This window comes from Tenrec ecaudatus, chromosome 4, assembly GCF_050624435.1.
Source record: "Tenrec ecaudatus isolate mTenEca1 chromosome 4, mTenEca1.hap1, whole genome shotgun sequence".
Taxonomy (NCBI): Eukaryota; Metazoa; Chordata; class Mammalia; order Afrosoricida; family Tenrecidae; genus Tenrec; species Tenrec ecaudatus.
In genome coordinates, this window is record NC_134533.1 from 137,833,896 (window position 1) to 137,848,752 (window position 14,857).

At 41.1% G+C, this 14,857-nt stretch overlaps 1 protein-coding gene across 2 annotated transcripts in view; it reads left to right on the forward strand.

The window, feature by feature from the left end:
• GK5 (glycerol kinase 5) overlaps window positions 1–14,857 on the forward strand; it is an 89,458-nt gene that overhangs the window by 36,588 nt on the left and 38,013 nt on the right. For both annotated transcript variants that reach the window (XM_075546810.1, XM_075546811.1), the window contains exons 6-10: window positions 4,482–4,557; window positions 7,277–7,338; window positions 7,418–7,491; window positions 7,689–7,749; window positions 13,535–13,661. In XM_075546810.1, the coding sequence (XP_075402925.1) occupies window positions 4,482–4,557; window positions 7,277–7,338; window positions 7,418–7,491; window positions 7,689–7,749; window positions 13,535–13,661 (400 nt within the window). The remainder of the gene's footprint in view (window positions 1–4,481; window positions 4,558–7,276; window positions 7,339–7,417; window positions 7,492–7,688; window positions 7,750–13,534; window positions 13,662–14,857) is intronic.

Sequence of the window (14,857 nt, forward strand, 5' to 3'; positions counted from 1 at the left end):
GTAGGAGCCACTTTCCTCCCTTCTCTCAATTGTGCACAGAGGGAGTTCTTCAGAGGCTTACTTCCCAGGTAGATCCCACGAACGAATCTTGGGCTCCACTGTCATCCACAAACTTCTGCAAACTGACTTCTCACTTTTCAGGCTCTGATATTCATCCCTCCTACTTCAGATTATATGCTTGACAATTCTTTGGTGGCTGATGATGGTGTGCTTCTTCCATGTGGACTTAGTTGACTTCTCACTTAGATAGATCGCTGCTTGTTTGCAGACAAGCCTGTGAGACCCCAGATGCTATTTTATCTGATAGCTGGGCATTATCTAATTTCTTCGCAACCTTTTATTGTATCACCTATATTCTTCTGTGTTCCCTTCCTGAGGGTGAGTGGTAAGCAGGGCCACAATGTAAGAATGAATTGTTCTTAAGTTGGAGCTAGGATTTAGTTTGAGCCCAAAATCCATTCCTTAATCTGTTTTGTTTTCATTTATTATTAATTGGGAGTTAATACATGTATCATTCCATAGTTCAAGCACGTAAAGCAGAATTGTATAATTACTTCCATAATCAGTTTCCAAACATATTTTTTCTCTTCCTGACCTCCTTAACATCTCCTCTCTTTTACCCTGCTTCCCACCACCCCTGTGTTCCTCCACCCTGCCCCCCCCCCAAAAAAAAAACCCCAAACACAAAAACCTGTTCTACTTGCTGCCTCTATAGGTTCGTCAGTCCTGGGTTTCATTTACCAGAAAACAGAAAAGCATATAACACAACTTGAAGAGGGGGTCCCCGATGCCATAAAGCCTCTGAGATACACCCTTATATGAACAAAGACACAATAAAACAGAATGTCCATCCTATCTTTGCCGGAGTAATACATATCGTGATGCAGCATATAGGGCCTGGATGTAGCAAGACCTTGTTTCTTTATGTACTAGCAGCTCAACAGTCTTGGCACAGCTGTCTTCCACGTCCTCAGACACCGTGTATTTTCCGACGTAAGTCCTCAGGTTCCAAAAGTGTCTGAGAGAGTCCAATTCGCCCTGTGAAGTTTTGCAGGGAGTCTCACTGATGCCGTCTCGAGCGTGCTGTGCGCCTTGACCCAGGGTTCAGTGTTCCAGCGTTCCACAACACCTGGCCTGGGTCCCCGGGATGCACCCAGAGGCCGATTATGTTTTGGGTTTGATCATCTTCTTGGATGCATATCTTCTAGTCTTTCATGATATTTGGTAGTTTTTCTTCTAAAAAGTTGCTGCCAATTTTATGTGTGCAATTTTTATCTTAATTTGTTTCTTCCCATTCTGGAATTCTGATCACAATGTAAGTTATTCCACTTGTTGGTTTCTTAGGGTTTCTTGTTGGATTTTTTTTAAAAATCACTTTATTGGGGGTTCATACAGTTCTTACCATAATCCATCCATTGTGTCAAGCACATTTGTACATATGTTGCCATCGTCATTTTCAAAACATTTTCTTTCTACTTGAGCCCTTGGTATCAGCTCATTCCCCCCCTCCCCAACCCTCCCTCCCTCATGAACCATTGATAATTTACAATTTTTTTTTCATGTCTTTCACTGACCACTGTCTCCCTTCACTCACTTTTCTGTAGTCCGACCCCCTGGGAGGGAGTTATATATAGATCATTGTGATGGTTCCCTCTCTCCCCAGCCCTTCCCCTTCCTCTTCTCCTCTTGGAATCGCTACTCTGATTATTGGTCCTGAGGATTTTTTTTTATATTGAAAAAGTTTATATTTAGCATTAGCCAGCTGGGCTCACTTTAGATGATTCCAATTTTGTTGGCAACATCTAAAGCATCATAGTCAGGAGCCAGTCGAACATATGCCTTCTTCTCAATGTCAGGCCTGATCAAGGTGTTGACCTTTGCTACGTCAGTGTCATAGAGCTTCTTCACAGCCTGTTTGATCTGGTGTTTGTTGGCTTTGACATCCACAATGAACACAAGTGTGTTGTTATCTTCAATCTTCTTCATTGCAGACTCTGTAGTCAAGGGGAACTTGATGATGGCATAATGGTCCAGCTTATTTCTCCTGGGGGCGCTCTTCCGAGGGTATTTGGGCTGCCTTCTTAGTCTCAAGGTCTTGGGCCGCCGGAAGGTGGGTGACGTGCGGATCTTCTTTTTTTGTGGCTGTGGACGCCTTTCAGCACGGCCTTCTTGGCTTTTAAAGCCTTTACTTTGGCTTCCATTTTGGAAGGGGCAGGAGCTTCCTTCTTTGCCTTTGGCGCCATCTTCGTGAAAAGGGTCTCCCGAGTTCGTTCTCACGGGCTTATAGCTACAAGTCGCACGGAAATCTCCGGTCCTGAGGATTTTATCTGTCCTGGATTCCCTGTGTTTCTAGCTCTTATCTGTACCAGTGTACATGCTCTGGTCTAGCTGGATTTGAAAGGTAGAATTGGGGTCATGATAGTGGCAGGGTATGGGGGTAGCATAAAGAACTAGAGGGAAGGTGTACGTATCATTGGTGCTATACTGCACCCTGACTGGCTCATCTCCTTCTTGTGACGCTTCTGTAAGGGAATGTCCATTTGTGTACTCTGTACTCCCCCTCATTCACATTGATAAGAGTTTTTGTTCTGGGTCTTTGCTACCTGATACTTACTCCCATTGACACATCATGACCACACAGGCTGGTGTGCTTCTTCCATGTGGGCTTTGTTGCTTCTCAGTTAGATGGCCACTTGTTTATCTTTAAGCCTTTAAGACCCCAGACACTATATCTTTTGATAGCCGGGCACCATCAGCTTTCTTCACATTTTCTTATGCACCCATATTTTCTTCAATGATTGTGTTGGGAAAGTGAGCATCACAGAATGTCGGGTTAGTAGAACAATGTGTTCTTGTGTTGATTTTGTTGTTGTTGTTCTGTTTTTCCTGATTGTTCCTCTAGCTGATTTGTATTGTGTGATTTGTCTTCAATCTCATTAACTTGGTCATCTCTTTTTTCAATTCGACTTCTTTGTCTTTTCTACTCATTATCTACTTCAGAAACTTACTGGTAATCTGGATTACTATTTGCTGTTTTATATTATTTTTAATTTTTCATTTATTTGACCATTTCTTGTAGTGTTTTCATGATTTTTCTAAAATTCTTCTTTCCTTGAATTCCTTGTTAGTTAATGCCAGTGTGTTTTTTTCCAATGCCTGATTGTGGCCTTGTATTTTGGTCATGTTGTTTCTTCCTATGAACTGAAATTAATCTGTTGTCTCTGAGACGTTCTAATGTTGTTGCATTTGTATATATGTGGTAACTGCGTGTTGGTGTGTGCTTTGGTACTTATCACATGTCTCTTGGTAGGTGGATTGAGAACGTGCACATGTGCTGTTCTCTGTTCACTGTTCATCTGGGACGGTGGAGGATACATGTGGCTAGTTAGTGCTAGCTACTGTCTGTTATTCATTAAGTGGCACAGAGCTGGGTAGTGACCCTAGCCCAGTGGGTGGGGCTGTAGAAGGCACTGGAATGATGTGGCTGTATGAGCATGATGCGGGGGAATAAATCAACAAGTGAAAACATGAGAAAAGAAAAGAATAAGCAAACAACAACATGAAAAATAAACATATGCTGAATAATAGGAATAAAAGGACAGGAAAATAAAAGAACAAAGGAGGAGAAAAATTGAGCTGCGCAAAACAGAAGAAGCAAAACTAGAAAGGGGAAAAGAGAGTGAAGCAGGTGTAAGAGGGAAAAGGCAGGAAAGAAAACAAAGGCATGAAAGTAAATGATACATGGAAGAAAAGCGAGGAGCCGCAGCCAGGAAAGAAAAGAACTGAAGGGGAGCACCCAGGGAGAAGGTGCGGCGTTCGCGCAGGAGAAAACCTTGGGGGACGCCGCTGCAGGCTGCGCTCCAGGCTGCGCTCCAGGCTGCGCTCCAGGCTGCGCTAGCCCTCTCTGGGAGAGTTCAGGCTGCCCAGCCCTAGGAGACCCTGCTGGTCCACACAGGTGGCTGGGGGTCAGGATGCTTGATCTAGAAGAAGTTTGTGCCAACTCAGAGGATAGCTGGGAGCCACCCTCACATGTTTCTTTCTTTGTTAACATTTCTTTTAATTCTGTTTTCCAAAAATTTTTGAAGCCACCTTGTATGTATTTGAATATCTATCATATACATTACGTGACTATCATATGAGGGGTAACATCTATCAGAAAACATAAAACTAATTAAACATAAAACTCAGTACTGTTGAGTTGATGCTGAGTCATGGTGACATGTACCAAGAATTCTCTTAACTATATTTTCATGGAAACAGAAAGGTTATATTGTTTTAGTGGTATCTCTGAGTGGACTTGAATGCAAACTTTTAAATTAGTCATCAGTCTCAAACTGTTTGTACCACCAGAAACATTGTATTTATTACATTTTAGTGGGATTATGTTGCATTCTATTACTCTGCGCTTAATTTTGTGCTGTGTTTACTCTTTCACTGCATTTAGCCTTTTAAAATTGATTTGGTGCTCTTTGGTTTTCAAGGTACAAAAAGCAATTGAAGAGGAAAATTGCTGCTTTGGGACTATTGATACTTGGTTGTTACATAAACTTACAAAAGGTAAAAATTACCTGATAACTTTCTCAATGATTGCAGTGTGACAAGAAAGATTTGCCCAGGGGGAGGGAAAGTTACTTAAAAAAATTATTAAAAGATCATTTATTGGGGGCTCTTAACAGCTCTTATAACAATTCGTACATCAATTGTATCAAGCATATTTATACATATGTTGCCATAATTCTTTTTCTTTAATTGTTTTATTAGGGGCTCATATGACTATTATCACCATACATACATCAGTTGTATAAAGCACATTTGTACATTCATTGCCCTCATCATTCTCAAAACATTTGCTTTCCACATAAGCCCCCAGCTCCTTATTTTTTACCCTGCCTCCCAGCTACCCCCTCCCTCATGAACCCTTGATAATTTATAAATTATTATTTTGTCATATCTTTCCCTGTCCGACATTGCCCTTCACCCTTTTTTCTGTTGTCCGCCCCCCAGGGACTGATCCTTGTAATCAGTTCCCCCTTACCAACCCATCATCCCTCTACCCTCCCAGTATCGCCACTCACACCACTGAACCTGAAGGGATCATCCGCCCGGGATTCCCTGCATTTCCAGTTCCTATCTATAGTAGTGTGCTTCCTCTGGTCTAGCCATATTTGTAAGGTAGAATTGGGATCATGATAGTGGGGGAAGAGGAAGCATATAGGAACTAGAGGAAAGTTGTATGTTTCCTCATTGCTACATCACACCCTGATTGGCTCGTCTCCTCCCCGAGACCCTTCTTTAAGGGGATGTCCAGTGGCCTACAAATGGGCTTTGGGTCTCCACTCCACACTCCCCCCTCAATCACTATGATAAGATTTTTTTGTTCTGATGATGCCTGATACCTGATCCCTTCGACACCTCATAATTGCACAGGCTGGTGTGCTTCTTCCATGTGAGCTTGTTGCTTCTCAGTTAGATGGCCACTTGTTTACCTTCAAGCCTTTAAGACCCCAGACACTATATCTTTTGATAACCAGGCACCATCAGCTTTCTTTGCCACATTTGCTTATGCACCCATTTGTCTTTAGCGATCATATTAGGGAGGTGAGCACACAGTGATGTGATTTTTTGTTCTTTGATACCTGATAACTGATCCCTTCAGCACTTCGTGATCACACAGGCTGGTGTGCTTCTTCCACGTGGGCTTTGTTGCTTCTGAGCTAGATGGCTGCTTGTTTACTTTCAACCCTTTAAGACCCCAGACACTATATCTTTTTTTTAAATCTCCCCTTCCCCCAAAGATGCTATATCTTTTAATAGCCGGGCACCATCAGCTTTCTTCACCACATTTACTTATCCACCCGCTTTGTTTTCAGCGGTTGTGTTGGGAAGGTGAGCATCATAGACTGCCAATTTAATAGAAGAAAGTATGCTTGCATTGAGGGAGTACGTGAGTGGAGGTCCAATGTCCTTCTGCTACCTTAATACTAAACCTATAAATATATGCACATAGATCTATTACCCCATCATCATATACAAATATATTTGCCTAAGTACATGCCTTTATTTAGACCTCTATAAATGCCCTTTGCTTCCTAGCTCTTTCTTCTATTTCCTTTGACTTCCCTCTTGTCCCACTATCATGCTCAGTCTTCATTCTGGTTTCAGTGATTTCTCTTGGTTACATTACCCTTGATCATGCCCTACTAAGCCTCCTACACCCTCCTCACCACCGATTTGGATTACTTGTTACCCTTGTCCCAGAGTTTGGTAACACCACTACCTTTCTCCCCACCTCCCCCTCTCCCATGTCCCCCCAGAACTGTTTGTCCTGTTGTTTTCTCCTCCAGATTGTTCATCCAGCCTATCTTATTTAGACAGACTTGTGGAGATTTTTACATGCACAAAAACAAGACAGAGCAAAACCAAGCAATAATATACAACAAACCAATGACATAAAGAAAAAAAAACACAGAACAAGAAAGAAAAGCTTGTAGTTAGTTCAAGGACTGTTTGTTGGCCTTTAGGAGTGTTTTCCAGTTCAGTCTGTTGGGGCACCACGCCCTGGCCCCAAAGTCTACTTTCAGCATTCCTTGGGGACCTCGCCACTCCATTTCTTTGCTGTTCTTTTGCACCCCCTTAGTGTTTTGCCTCCCTGTGGCGGGATCCGATCGGGTGCAATTCCCACACTGTGTCTCCGGTGTTGTCTCCTGTAGGGCTATGGGTCAGTGAGGGCGTCATGTCTCATAGTGGGGCCGGCCATGTGGTCCTCTCTGTGGACTTGCTGCTCTAATAGGGAACATCGTCCTCAAGGCCTGGTGGGCCAGAATGTGCTCCACTCTCTCCTGTTTTGTCTCCTTTTGTCTCCTGTATCCCAGCACACTGCCCTTTGGTTCCCAAATAGCTACATATTGCAATAAAGCTAGATAGATCTGTCATTAGAGGTGGGTACTCTGGAAATTACGATGAAACTTTGAATATAAGACTTGGGAAGAGGTATAATTTCAAGAGTGGGAAGATTGATGTTGAGCTCCACAAACTGTCACTGTGTTGTGACCCTCTGTTCTCATTCTCAATTGAGACTCATGAAGTAACTGTATGGATTCCCATCTGTAAACTGTAAACATTCATAGAGATTAAGTGGGAAATTGCTTTGGAGAGTTGACATTGGAAATATACACGTGGGGATGAATTTGGGAGTAGACAGAATTCTGTTTTATGAAGTAGTGGCAGGTGTTTAAACTACCTGACTTAAAATGTTTTGTTTCCAATGTTAATTTAGGTTCTGAATATGCCACCGATTTCTCAAATGCCAGTACAACTGGACTTTTTGATCCATATGAGGTAAAGACTCTTTCTTTCTTACTGAATTGCCAATCTGTGTAACGTAGGCTGAAGTCTCATGACCTGTTTTTATGCTCAGATGTGTTGGAGCAGCCTCATTACCTCCCTGCTGTCAATACCATGCTCTCTCCTGCCTCCGGTGAAGGACACGAGGTAATACTGGGCGTCAGGCATAGGGAACAGCAATATTATCCCTGAATTCATTTTGTTTGGTAGGTAAAAGCATTTTTGTGGTATGTTTGGGTGCTAGTGTGGTTATTATGTAACTTTTGATTCTACTATAAACAATTTACTGAATTTTGTAATTAATCTTTCTAAAACGATGCCTTTTTAATCGATTTTATTTGAAGCCACAATTTTGGAACCGTGGATGAAGAGATATTTGGTGTGTCTATACCAATCATGGCCTTGGTAAGTAGAAAGTTTTAGGATTTCCCTTTGCATAATATAAGCTGAAAGAATCTATGTGAATAGGTGGCTAGGTTTAAGAGAAGCCAAAGACCCTTGGCAGAATAAAATTAAAGTGACCTTGATTTTTAAATTAAAGTGTCCCGAAGTATTCTAATAATGCAAATGTTTCATTAGCTCCTCTGACTTCAGAAAACTGTTAAATCTGTTTAAAATGTTATATTTTGGTTATGTTTGATACTTTGAAATGCAAAAATTGGGGTGGGAGGGTCGGGAAGGAAGGGAAAAAAGAGTTGATGATAAGGGAAGGCTCAAGTAAAAGATCATGTTTTCAAAATAATGATGGCAACATATTATACGTTTGCTTGATATAATTGATTTGTAAATTGTTATAATACCTATCAGAGCCCCCAATAAATGATTTTTTAGAAGAAGAAATATAAGAAAAATTTTTTAAAGATTCACAGTGTTAAAAATTCTATAACTCCCTTTAAAAAAAGAAAAATGGGATAAATGCTTAGTGCATATTTGAGATAATGTAACCATAAGCAATGATAGGGAAATTTAAATTATTGAAGTAAATTGTACTTGCCTTGTCTAGCAACCTCTAGCTGCTACCGGTCATGGAACCTGAAAAGGAGTGGATCTCAGGGGTCTTTTTTTCTTGATTATTCCTTTCCTCAGACTGGTTAAGAAAAGAAGTTGGGGAACCCCAAGGATTAGCCACCTGATGGAGAAATTGTAGAACTCAGGCCTTGTGCTGTGATCGCTTCAGCAGGATGTGTAGACCACCTTGCTAGATGGTCAGGCCCCACAGCAACTGGGAAAGAAGACAAGGGAAGAGGAATTTCATCGCCAAGTTACAAAGTCATAGTCATTTAGAGACTCTTAATCTTATTAAAGGAGCCCTGGTAGTGTAGAGGTTACAAGTTGGGCTGTGATCTGCATGGTCAGCGGTTCGAAGCCACCAGCAGCTCTGCTGGAGAAAGACTGGGCTTTCTACTCTGATAAACTGTTGCAGTCCTGGAAACCCACAGGGGTCGCTGTGAGTCAGCACTGACTCAGTGACATTGAGCTTTTACTCTCATTAAATCTCAGTTTAAGCGCAAGTTTAGATTAACATGTGGCTGGAAGAGTTCTAGATAAGTGAAAACATTTTTTTAAATTTTTGTTTTGGTCCCCATGAATTTTGCTCCTTAAATATTGCTGTTTTTATATCTACATTTAGTTATCTTAACAAAATATCATATATATGCTAAATAAAAAAGAAGACTTAGTTTATACATAGTTCCGAGTTAAACCTATGTATAGTTAAATATACTCTTCTGGCTCTTATTAAAAGAGAAATTTTGACCAATGAGTTCAACCTCTACTTCCAAATTGAGAATGAGATAGTATTTCTCCTGCACAACTTTTATCCTGGCCTTTTCTAGTATTAATCATAACACTCATACTGCCATCAAGTCGATTCCATCCATAGTGACCCCACCCCATAGGCCAGGGTAGAACTGCCCGTGAGTTTTGGATATTGTAACTCTTTTCTTTCTAAATAGTTTTTTTTGGCACATACTTCACATGTTGTACAGTTTAATCCTTCACTCATACTAACATGACTTTGCAATCATCACCCCAAGTTCAGGGCATTTTCTTCTCCCCTTTCCCCCACCTTCCCCTGATAGTCCCCCTAGGCAATGGTCAATCCAGTTACTTTCTCTATAGATAGATCTAGCTTGGATTTAATATAATAGAAAATCATACAACACACAAATAAGAAACAAACAAACAAAAACCCATAACAGTGACTAGACAAAACACAGAAAAACCTCAATTGGAAAAAAGAAGAAAATAATAAAAACTGAAACAACTTTAAATTGGATCAAAAGAGAGATTAAATGATAAGATATTGCATTTTAACCTAACTACATCTTAACCTCCATCTGTCTGTCTGGCAGCTACACTGTTCACACCCCTGGGCTGTGTTCAGGTGGGAGTCACCAGAGGCTTCATCCATGTGTGGACCCTGCACATGGATTTGCAGCTTCCACTTCCTTAGCCTTCTGAAAACCAGGTGCTTACTATTTAAGCTCGATTCCACTCCCTCCTGTGGATTTGGATTCTATTATTTACAATCCTTGTGTAACACAGACTTGTTGCTTCTCCCATGTGGACTTAGTCGATGCCTCACTTCGCTGGCTGCTTGTTTGAAGATAAGACTTTGAAGACTTCAGACACTATTCTTTCTGATAGCTAGACTCCATCTGATTGCTTCACTTTTGATAAACACCCATATCTTTGGTGGTCTCTTCATGAGGGTGAGTCTAAAGTAGATCCATATCCTAAACACTAATTATTCTTAAATTCTAGCTAGAACTAATTACAAGCCCAAATACATTCATACGAGGTGGTACCCCTCCCCCCCCTCAAAAAATGGAAAAAAGCTCCTCTGGGTGGAGCTTTCATAGTACATCAGAGCAACTCGCTCTGAGTTAGTGCACCCAGTGGCATCACCTGGGAAGGTTCTCTGGTCACAGTGAATTTTATCGTAAAAGCAGTTTCACTTGAACCTCATTTTTTTTGTAATGGCCGATTTAAGAGAACAGTGTGCAGCTGTGAAATTTTGTTTCCCATTTGGGGAAAATGCCACAGAAACTGTTGTTATGTTGAACACAGCTCGCAAGAACAGTGCTATGGGAAAAACTCTAGTGTACGAGTGGATTTCTCATTTCAAAAAAGGTGAAATGTTGACTGATGACAGACCTTATTCTGGATGTCTGTCAACCTCCCGAATATATGTAAACATCCACTCGTCATTCATTTGGAGTTTGTTCCACTAGATCAGACTATTAATAAAGCTTTCTTTTTAGAGGTTCTGAAAAGATTGTGTAAACTATGTGACAAAAAAGACTGATTATGGCAGGTGGGGACTGGTTTTGCCACCACAACAATGCACCTGCTCATGCAGCCATCTCATGCCCCAGTTTTTGGCAGAAAACAGCATGCCTCTCTTTGCTCCATGAATTTCTTTCTGTTTCCACTAATCAAGAGGGACATGTAAGGACAGCTGTTTGAAACGAGGGAAGTGTTGTTAGCTCTCCAAACAGATGAGTTACAAAATGTATCCAAGAACAGAACAGCAGATTTGACAAATGTATTAAATGTAAGGGAGAGTGCTTTGAAGGTGATAGGTTGTTTTGTAAAAAAAAAAATGTAAATGCATAGCTTTGAAAAAAAATTGAAGTTTTTTTGGGGGGGTGGTAACCCCTCATACATCTATAGTTTTTATATGTCTCTTGATTACTTGAAACACATTATCATTTTATGATAGAGAACATTATAGCATCCTCTTGGAGCATAATGTAATTCTATTTAGTTTCATTAATTTAGTCAATGGTATATAATTTAAAACATTGTTGAGAAAATGAAATTACATGGGTACATGCCATCATCAGACTGCAATGCATGAATTGTTGACTTATACAGATTAAACCCTTACTTGATTGGGCATTATTTACAAAAACAATGGGGGTTGGAGAGAGGGCAAAACTTTCCATAACACTTATTCACAGGGGCAGAACCTTTGCCTGCCAGACTAATACACGTCATAGGCAAGCAAGTAAGGCATTAAGATAGTAAATAGATGGTGGTTCCAAGCTGCCAGTGAATCACTGAACCAAAGTCCAATGACCCCCAATCCATAGCCGTGGGGCAGCAGTCACCTGCTTCCACGCTAAGGCATTTCAGTCTCAACTCCAAGCGAATATGTCAGTTCCTTCAATCTGCTACAGGGTAGTGTGAAGCAAATCCCAGTTTGCTTAGTGGGCTTTTCACACTGAATCCTTGTGGTGTGGCCTACGAAGGATGCTGTGTGCCTCAAAATGACAAGAGTCTAAAGTCCCAGCCGTCTGTAGGGATGGATAGAAAATAGGTCAAAAGTGGCCAATTAGGAACATGGTACCAGGCATATTTTCCCCGTGGGTTTATATAAATTTTGTTAAGCATGTTTTCCTCAATGAGAGGTTGCTCTGCCGAGTTTACCCACCAACCTAAGTGTAACTGCCTTCTCTGAGACAGAATCCCCCTCCCTACAGCTTGGCTTGAATTTCTAGTAGGGGTCACATCATTTTTTAGGAGGAGTATCTGTAGATTCGGGATGACTTTAGTTCAGTGTTGAATGCCAGCAACTGAATGGCCTTCTCCCTCTTCCTCCATGTTGAGAAACTGGTTCCAGCTGAGCTGAGGTCTCCTCTGCCAGAGTGATTTTTGAGATGCACATAAAAAGGGGGTGAGATGTGGCTCATGGGCACGAGGAGGGCGCTCTGCTTCATTGCTTGGGAGGTAGCATTGGAAGAATACATGACTTGAGAGCAGAAACTGCTTGGTCTTTGTGCTGATTATAGCAGGGGATTCATGCAGTGTGTGTCCTCTTGTGATTGACCACCTTCATTCCGCATAGTGGTTACAGCTACCCCCTCCATGTTGTAAAGTGTTCCATGGTTTCATCTCTGCTTTTAGGGGTGCATGGTATCCCATTGTGGGTGTTACCAGAGCGTCTCTATCCAGTCTTCTTGTTGTTGTGAACGGTGCTGAAATGAACGTGGGAGAGCAGGTGTCTGTTTGTGTTCTGTCTCTTTATTTCTTTGGAGTCTATGCCTAGGAAAGGTATTGCTAGGGAGTAAGGTATTTCTAGTGCCGGTTGTTTAGGTATTGTCACATCACTTTCTACAATGGCTGTACATATTTACAAGCTCACCAGCAGGCTATAAGAGAAGAGTTCCAATCCCTTAGTACCCTCTCCAGTATTTGTTGCTCTCTGTTTTTTTGATTGGGCTGTCATAGTGGGTGTGAGGTGATAGCGCATCATTATTTTGATTTTTATCTCCTGGATAGCTAGGGGTCATGAGCAATTTCTTCATGTGTTTATTGGCCATTTGAGTGTTTCCCCTTGTGAATTGTCTATTTATGCCCTTTGCCTACCTCTTAAAAATTTTTTTCCATCATTTTATTGGGGGCTCATACAACTCTTATCACAATCAATACAAACATCAATTATACAAAGCACATTTGTACATTCATTAACCCTAATCATTCTCAAAACATTTGCTCTCCATGTAAGCCCCTGGCATCAGCTCCTCATTTTCCCCTTTCCCTCCTTCCCTTCCTGTTCCCCCCTCCCTCATAAACCCTTGGTAATTCATAAATTATTATTTTGTCATATCTTACACTATCTGACGTCTCCGTCACCCATCTTTCTGTTGTCCGTCCCCCAGCCTTTGCCCACCTTTTAATTGGAATATTTGTGTTTTCCCAATCCATGGGCTCTCATTTTATTCTTTTGGTGTGCCTAAGTATTTTATTTTTAATAGGCCCAAGTCATCTATTTTGTCTTTTCTGAGGGGTTCCTTTATTATAACTGGTAGTCTGTGTACACCTGCAATTGGGCCCTCAAGTTTGCCCCAATTATCTCCTTGATGAACCTTATAGCTCTCAGGTTTACATGTAGGTCTCTAATTGATCTCGAGTGCATTTTTGTGCATGGGGTGAGGGATGGGCCCTGTTTCATTCTTCTGCAGATGGAGATCCAGTTTTTCAAGCACCATTTGTTGAAGAAGGTGGCCCTTTCCTTTTTAATATTTTTCCTCTGTTAAAAATTCAGTTGCCAGTCAGTTGCTTTTATTTCCGGTGTTTCTTTGCCGGTTCATGGGTGTGTGTTTCTGTCGTCGCACAGTACCAGGTTGTTTTCACTACTGTGGTACAGACAGTAGGCCCGACACTCACATATTTTGGGCAGGTAGCCGACCAGCAGTCAGCTATGTTTGGAGAATGCTGCTTCCATACAGGAGATGTGAAATTCACCATGGGAACTGGAACATTTTTGGACATTAATACTGGAAACAACTGTGAACAGACTTCCGGAGGTAAATACTCATAGAATTTATCCTGTTGATTAATAAACCATTACTTTCTCTGTTCATATGTAAATTTTGTGGTACTATTTTCTTGTGCTATATTAAGTATAAACTCAAACACTTAATATTATTACTATTCTTAGACACAACTAATCCCAATTTCCTCTTTTTTACTTTCACTTAGAAGCATATTTCAGGAAAGATCTTATTCTTATATATAAAAAAAGATGTTATGTAGAGAAATTCAGAAAGATTGGGAGATTTTGATCAGCCTCCCAAATATTTATAGCACAGGTGATACTTATTTAAAATAAGTATCTTAAATCCCCCCAAAATCCCCTTAAATCCCCCCAAAAAACCATTGCCATTAAGTTGATTCCATCTCATAGCAATGAATGCAAGAGGATTGAGTAGCTGCCCCTCGGCAGCTGACCTGTGTGTCTCCTGTGGGTTGGCATTTGGACTCATGAATCAGCCTTTCCGTTCGCGGCTGAGTCTTCAGCCACTCTACCACCACAAGTCCTTATCGTGCTAGGTCTCCAATTTTTAAAAAATTATATCTTCTTTTTTCTGTGAAATTTTTGTGATGCTAATTCTCAAAGTAGCCATGAATATTTAAGGCTTCAATGACAATTGCTAGGAATTAGTTGTCTCTCATAAAGGGTATTCTGGGATATACAGCCCAAGAAGATCTGTTTCTAGAAATTCGGAACTAGCTCAACAGAGCTGGGGGCTCTTAGTCTGGGCTTTGTTCTACGCTGGACAGAAATAGTTAACGATTTAAAAATGGACCCTGCATTCTGACCTCGCTGAAGCTGTTCCTCTTTGACTGGACAAATGGAAGGTAGAGAAAGTTAATCTCTGCATGAGGTTGTCTCCTTTAAGGACAGCATTTAGAAATCAGAGGTGAACACAGCAACGTAGGGATTTCTGTAACAAGCCAATCTCATAAGAACTTTGTATTTCTCAGGAAAGACTTGTTTTCTTTGTTTTAGGAACACAGAGATCCATACAGCCAATACAAGTTAATATTTATTGTTCATCGTATTTGCCAGGCACTGTACGAACTGTTGAGATGTATTTGTGCCATCTGTTTTCATAGTAACTCTCTGAGGCAGGCTGGTTTCCAGTTGAGGAAATGGAGTCTAGAAGTTAGGACCTTGCGAGGCCACAACTGGTGAATGGAAGGAGCTGGGGCTGTGACT